The sequence below is a fragment of the Fragaria vesca genome, linkage group LG6 (genome assembly GCF_000184155.1).
Source record: "Fragaria vesca subsp. vesca linkage group LG6, FraVesHawaii_1.0, whole genome shotgun sequence".
NCBI lineage: Eukaryota > Viridiplantae > Streptophyta > Magnoliopsida > Rosales > Rosaceae > Fragaria > Fragaria vesca.
The window spans coordinates 30,128,116-30,135,351 of NC_020496.1; the positions used below are offsets into that span (position 1 = coordinate 30,128,116).

Sequence of the window (7,236 nt, forward strand, 5' to 3'; positions counted from 1 at the left end):
TTTATAGAACAAAACAAAGGCGTCTAAGTTATTAAGTCATAGACCATGAATCTCTTGGTTACTAACTGACGGTAGATGTTTTACGGTTGAGATTGGACCGATCAAAGAAGAAAAACGATAGGCCTCAGGTGATGTGTCTAAGTTAAGTCTAAGTTACGAAGTACTTGTAGTTATTGATTCCCCTTACACAAGTCATTGCTCGTTCCTACTTGAATTGCTTTGTGAAGTGTAAATTACCTAGTGAGATGATGGTTTCAATACATTGCAACTAGAGGAAAACAGTGAGAACCAAAGGAAACAGGTGCTCAAGAGAGAACTGGTAAACTTGTAATCTTGTATTGCAGAAAATAACCAGCAAACTTATTGGTTGAATGTAGTTAGCTACAGAACCCTAACTTGCATCTGGTCCTTGTAGATGCTTGGGTTTAAAATTTTGCTCCCCAATATGATATAAGAACCTGTTTTAAGCCGAATTTTGCTCATTTCCTACAGTACAGTTACTAAAGATCATTCTATGACTTGTGTGAAGACATAATTTCTTTTGGAAAAAGAAAATATCTATAAATTATACTGTAAACAATATTTGAAACAGGAAACTTTGTGCCATCCAAAACATAAAATGGGATTGACATGGTCTGGAGAGTTACAAGACAGCTGAAATTAGAGTATAAAGACACCCTATTAAACTTAACCCACATACCGAAGAGTTCAGACAAGAAATTAAAGTATCAAAGAAAACACCCCCAATTCAGCGCATCATTCCTCGAATTCATGCATGTGATCCAAAAGATAGTTCGCCGCCAGCTCCTCATTCTTATTGCAAGCGAAGTATACCTCCAATACTAGAGCCCGTTCAAAACCCATAGCTTCAAGCTGCACACACGAGATTCACATTATTTGTGATTATCAAAATGATGATACATGGAGCTTTCCAGACTAGGTGATGATAACGTTCAGAGCATCGACAACATGAACAAATTACCCTCACAACTCTCTCAACAAGTACAAACAAATATTACTTACACGTTCAATTGCCTCTCGCTCCTCCGGGGTGACGGTCACAGCCTGTGGCATTGCCGCTGAACCCAACTGACCCAAAAGGTTCCTGAATACAGAGTAAGGTAACTTAGCAACATGTGGATCTAATTTTCGAGAATTCAACAAGCAGGACGATCTTACCCTTCACCACCCCCCTCAACAGGCTCATTTATCAAGCGTAAGAAGTCAGCTTGATGTGCTTGAATGAGCTGCATTAGATGTGGATTTTGCTTCCCCAACTCAAGGAGCATAGGCTGCAACAAGATAGAAAACAATAAGCCCTCTTATTTATAGAAGGACCAGCAAAAACGAGATAAACATCAAAGATCAGCAAACAATACCTGCAGAATTTGAGGGTTTGCTTGCACCATAGTTCTCAAAGCTTGAAACTGAAATAGTGTGGGTCAAAAAATTTAGGCAAATCTACGAACAAAATAATAAGAGGACCCCAAGTAAAAAGGATGAATGTGTACCTGTGGACTGTTTCGCAGAAAATCCAAATTGCCTGCTCCGGCATTTGCACCAACACTAGGGAGGCCCTGGATCAAAACAAGCACAGTTTCACCAATGAAACAATAGCCAGGTAACACAGTTAATAGACTGCAAAGTCAGATAATAAATACCTGTGGAAACAGATCCAGTGGGTTTGCATTGGGACCACCAGCAGGCGCTGCTGCTTGTGGAGCCTGGGCAGGGGGATTTATTGCCGGAGGATTTCCTGCCAAAGGATTTACTGCCTGTTCACCAACAGGAACTTGGGCAGCTGGAGGTACTTCAGCTTGCTCGGGAATTCCCTGATATGCAACATTATTGTAAATCAAATAGTAACAACATAAAACCAACAAGATATATACTAATACAAGATATGGGAAACAAAACAAAGTATCTGATTAAGTAAATCCCAACCAAGTATTAGATGGCTTATATGGTTTTCTTTTTATATTTTCCACTCCTTCGAGGTATTAAAACAACCTGATTAGCGCTTAACAGTTAACAAATGACAGTCAAATTCATCAGCTGATTAATGCTCTATATGCCATACTTGGTAAAATACCATAACCAACCATGGGAACTAAGAACAAGTTCTAATCAATGTAATATAGTTAACAGGTGAGTAGATAGAAAACTACTTGCTAATCACTGTCTTAGTTAACTAACTTTCAACTAAGCAAATATAGTTAATTGCCAACAAAAAACAGCTTCCAAGTCTAGTTAACTATTAACACTTTAGTAATCACTTCTGAAAGCTAATAAAACTTCAGTAATCAACTTCACTTTCTATCTGCGATAAATATTTCAGTTTTCATTAATGGGCATCAATATTTGCATAAAACACTAACCAAGAAGAAAGTGCCAAATAAATACTAGCCACAATACTGACAATAGTCACCATGAATGAAGGAAACAAAGTAAAAAATCTGTTTCAGCAACACTGAGATCTAGTATCTTCAAACATATAACTTTATCCAAGATCTTAAAAGTTTTACAGCATATATTAAAATCAACTCAGGTAAATAACAAGCCATTTGGCAGAATCAGAAAGACATAAAAAAGATGGATCCAATCATTATGTGACATGACAAACATAAAACCAAAAAATCAAAGTTTTGAGTACTCACCGAATATAGATATTCAACAGCCCTTTCAGGGTTGTTAAATGCAGCACGTAGAGCACGAAGAACTGTGTCCCTATCCCAACTTCCTCCACCCATATCTAGAATCTGTTGAACGATAACTTCTAAATTATTTCCTGCAACAAGATTTGATGCAGCTTGCCCATACACATCAGTTACTGAACTGCATCATACCAATACAATGAAGTCAGAAATAACGAAATTGGCTTATCAAAAGTGACAAATGAGTTCAATTACACAACCAAAACCAAATCATACTAAAAAGTAATGTTTACAAACAAATTCACAAACAAGACTCACGAATCAGTGGGAGCTACAACAGCAGCAGTTTCAGCGGCAGGTTGTGGCCTGAATAGTTTACCAAAAAAAAGGATTTAATTGACTCAGGAGTTACATATGAAAGCATAAACTTCTTCCAATAAAGAGCATAAACTAGTTTAATTCTAACGAATGAGGGTGCTTGTTAGAAGATGACTACACTTGGAGATTGGTTACACTTATAGGAATTAAACCATTAAAAACCAAATAACCAGCAACATTGATGCAAAGGATACTATAGGAATAAACAAAATTAATTATGTAGCTGCGAAAAGCAATCCTACCAACTTGATAGCCAAAAGTTAATACGGTTTAGAAATTTACATGACAGCCACATAAGCTTGGTATTTTGTTCTTCTTTTGCTTAGTGCTTTTGTTTGTTGGTGTTTCTTGCAGCAAGTGCTCAGAAGATATTTTGTCTACTTAGTTGTAAATTTTCATTTTAAATCAATAAGTTTATATATAAAGAAACATATCCAAATTACTCAAGTGCAAAAAAAGAAAAAGAAGAAAAAAAAAAAACAGTTAACTACAGAGAATATTAGTACCAACTAGGTCAATCTAGCAAAAACTGCTTCAGATTTTTATACAGAAAAGTTGCAACGGATGAGCCAGCATTTATAACTATTAAACTAAAAAGTCATTGAACAAAGGTGAGAAGCAAAATTGAGTTAAAAGATACAGGTGCGAAACAATACTCACGGTGCCACAACTGGGGTTGGAGCTGGAGCTGCTGTTGGTGTTGTCGTCGAGCTAGGAGTAGCGGCCGGTTGAGCCTGTATAAAATAAGACTACAAGATTAGCAAGAAAAATTCTCTAGATATAATTCATTATGTACTGGAGTTGTCAGCAGAGTAAGTAATTATAGTAAAGGTTTATATGAACATAATTTACTTGTTATAAATGAACGATGTAAACATATGGTAGAATCTATTCTCAATCAGGTAAAATATATTATAACAGTTAAGGATAGTAAAACAAACTAAACTGGGAACATAGAAACAATAGACACATTTTCAGCAAACTGAGGAATATATTTAAACATAGTTAAGAACCCCAAAAGCAAGGAAGAAACTTTCTGGGATCCCAATGGAAGTCAGAATAACAATTTCTAAAACAAGAATAACCCAATATCATAGTATAGAACACAATATATATAAGCTTTATCCAAGTTGATTTATTAGGCGACTGATGTTATATAGAGATCCATAACACTTCAATCACAAGATCCACCTACGACTTAAAAAAGACCATGACTGAGCTGATATTACCTGACTTTTGGGGGCACTTTGCGCACTGGAGCTTCCACTTGGTGAAGCCTAATTCCAGAATCAATATCAGAAAGAAAAAAAAACCCAGAGAAAAAGTCACTTCGACTCTGCAAGTTTATTACTAACTCACTATATCTCTACTCAGTAAAACATAAGGCACATGATATGTGATAATCAATAGTTACTGCTATCGCCCAATTGATGCTTTAATTATCTTCAAAAGTTCAAAGTTATCTTCTTCTCCTTCACATTGGACGATTTAAAAATCTTCTGTTTCTGTTAGCTAAAAACCCCATAAAACAGTAATAAAAACTCTTTTTCCCTAACCCCGCAATTAAAAATAAACGCAAAAATAACAACTCACCTTGCTCAACATTATCACAATAAAGCTGTTTTCAGCAACTTGATTTTCCTCTAGAGTTGTGGCATCCTTAAGCACTTTCCCCTGATGAATAAGCATCTGTTTTGAGGCAGGGTACACATCCGCACCCTGTGCCTTCTCTATAACTTGCTTGACATCGGCCACCTGAATACGGAACCAGTACAAATTATTAAGGAAACTGAAGCTGTACAAGCGAAACGACCTGAATTGTAACAATGTGATAAAACCTTACGCCTCGAATCCATGTTAACTGGAACAAAGCCGAACCACACATGTAAGCAGCTCAATTTACAGAACAGATCAATAAAAGCACAACAATTTCACTAAATTTTACAATTACGCAAACCACGTCTCTGACTTAAAAAAAAAAAAGCCCTAATTCACATCCAATCCCCAAAAACCCTAATTTACACAAAATTGAAGCGATTATAATTCCACAAACAAGCACAGAAACACTGAAATTCTCATCCGACGAGCACAGAAATTATTTGATAGAAGAATTCAGGTTTCGTACCAACTGCTTGGGTTCGACTTCGATCTCGAAGTTGGTGCCTTTCAAGGTCTTGACGAAAACCTTCATCGTCTTGTTTCCGGTTGGTCGTCCTCTGGCGATTGGCCAAGGCCGTGTAGTTCCGATTCTCCGGCGAGTATCCGATCTCCGGTAGCCGCCGGTAACGCTTTTTCAGAGAGAGGGAGAAAGAGAGAGGGAGAGCACGAGGTCACTGCTAACCCAGAGCAGTAGTCTTCTTTCTCGTTTGTGACTTTATATAGTGAATTTTCTTGTGGTACTTTTTTGGCCATCGGAAATTTGACACGTGGTGCAGCGCTGGATTTTGATTTGGGTTAGAAAGTAAAATTGTGTCTGGACTCTGGATAGGGTTTTATCCATGAAAAGAGAAGAGTAACCTTCAGACCCAAAAAAAAAAAAAAATAAACTTGTGATGAGTCACGTGCCTGTACGCGTGCGCTATATACCCTGTTACAGTGTTACGTATTTATGTTTGCCATCCCAATTTATTAAGGGTGGGCGTGAAACGGGACGGAACGGGATTGAGCTAATCCCGCGGCCCGTCCCGGTCATTGAACACAGGACGGGCCTTATGTTTTTTAGATTTCATCCCATCCGGGTCTGATCCTGGTTGAAATCGGGACAGAATGGGACGGGACGGGCCCAATCCAGGACAAAAATGTTAATAATAAACTTGTAAGCAAATAAACGCAAATAAACGTGGAAACTCATTTTAACAAGGCAAAGTGTCATGAGGAGCAATATAAAGTTTATACTTTATACTACTCTCTTTCCCTCAATCTATCATCACTACAAATCTTTCAAATCGTCCCACTTAGTGAATTATTGGATAACTGAATCATCAAAAGCCTATATAAACACACCAAATTAGTAGTTGAAGGTATCGGTGTTTCAAGTCCAAACCTTTGGAGGTAGGACACTACTACACTAGATTTAAGAAACTTACTGTATATATAATGAAACATACAGTATGTATGTTAGCCTATCCTCTTGTTGAATTTCTTCACTTATTCAAGAACAATACTTTTCATTCTAGGGTAGAGTCATGTCTCGTAGTTGGTATTAATTACACTCACTAGAAGCATCAATTACTTCTTGCAAAAAACAAACAACACGATCGGTCCAATTACCTGAAAAAAGGTCGTTCATGCATAATTATGGACTTAATTAAATAATAAACAATGTTTATTAAAATCATGTTTTGGTAAGCTAAGTGGGTAAGGAAGTAGTTAAGGCTTGATATTTGATACAAAATTAAGAGAATGCTACTACTAACTCTAGAAAACAGTGAGTGTACTATGCCACAAATTAATCATGTTGTCTTGTATAATTTTCTCATATCAAAACACTCAAAATGGGTTGCTCGTACGACATATTAATTAAAAAATAATAATTAATAAAAGAGTCGGGACGGGACGGGCCTAAACAGGACTTAGACTATTCGTCTCGTGTCCCGTCCCGTTGTACTGAGACGGGACGGGCTTGACGTTTTGAGATTTAAATCTCGTCCTATCCTGGTAAATTTCGGGACGGAACCGGGACGGGTTCAGGATTTCGGTGTTTTATGCCCAGCCCTACAATTTATGACTTTTGTCGATGTTTTGAGCTTTGGGGATAGCGGATTTTCCATCTTCATCTTTGGTTGAGAATTTGACCTTCAATGGATTTAGAAAATCCTAAGTATATAATGTATGTTCTAGAATATTCATTTCGCGTGTCTTGGTCTAATGCTATTCGGATAAGAAATTATGATTCAATATACTGATATATGATTGTATTTCTTTTGACATATTTAAAAGAACTAATTTCAGTTTACCCCCATCAACTTAGGTCGATTATCATGTTAGTCATTCTTCTTTCAATTTCATCAAAAACACCCCTCAACTCCCAATTTTCATTAGCCGCGCATGTCCAAACCTCCAATCTCCATCCAATTCCTTTCAATTTCATCAAAAACACCCCTCAACTCCCAATTTTCATCAGCCACGCATGTCCAAACCTCCAATTTCCATCCAATTTCTCTGTCAAGTGATGACTTGATATCAAAGAAAAAAGAAAAATAGA

The 7,236-nt window shown here is 37.0% G+C and overlaps 1 protein-coding gene across 1 annotated transcript; it reads right to left on the minus strand.

Annotated features, from left to right (window-relative positions):
- Window positions 1-535: 535 nt before the first annotated feature.
- Window positions 536-5,383, minus strand: LOC101291160 (putative DNA repair protein RAD23-3-like). Its single transcript, XM_004304086.1, has 12 exons — window positions 5,158-5,383; window positions 4,626-4,787; window positions 4,262-4,309; window positions 3,693-3,766; window positions 2,973-3,020; window positions 2,658-2,835; window positions 1,662-1,832; window positions 1,512-1,577; window positions 1,380-1,427; window positions 1,180-1,292; window positions 1,024-1,105; window positions 536-873 (listed from the first exon to the last, which is right to left on the minus strand). The coding sequence occupies exons 1-12, from the start codon at window positions 5,221-5,223 to the stop codon at window positions 757-759; spliced, it is 1,173 nt and encodes a 390-aa protein (XP_004304134.1). The 5' UTR covers window positions 5,224-5,383; the 3' UTR covers window positions 536-756.
- Between the last annotated feature and the right edge of the window lie 1,853 nt (window positions 5,384-7,236).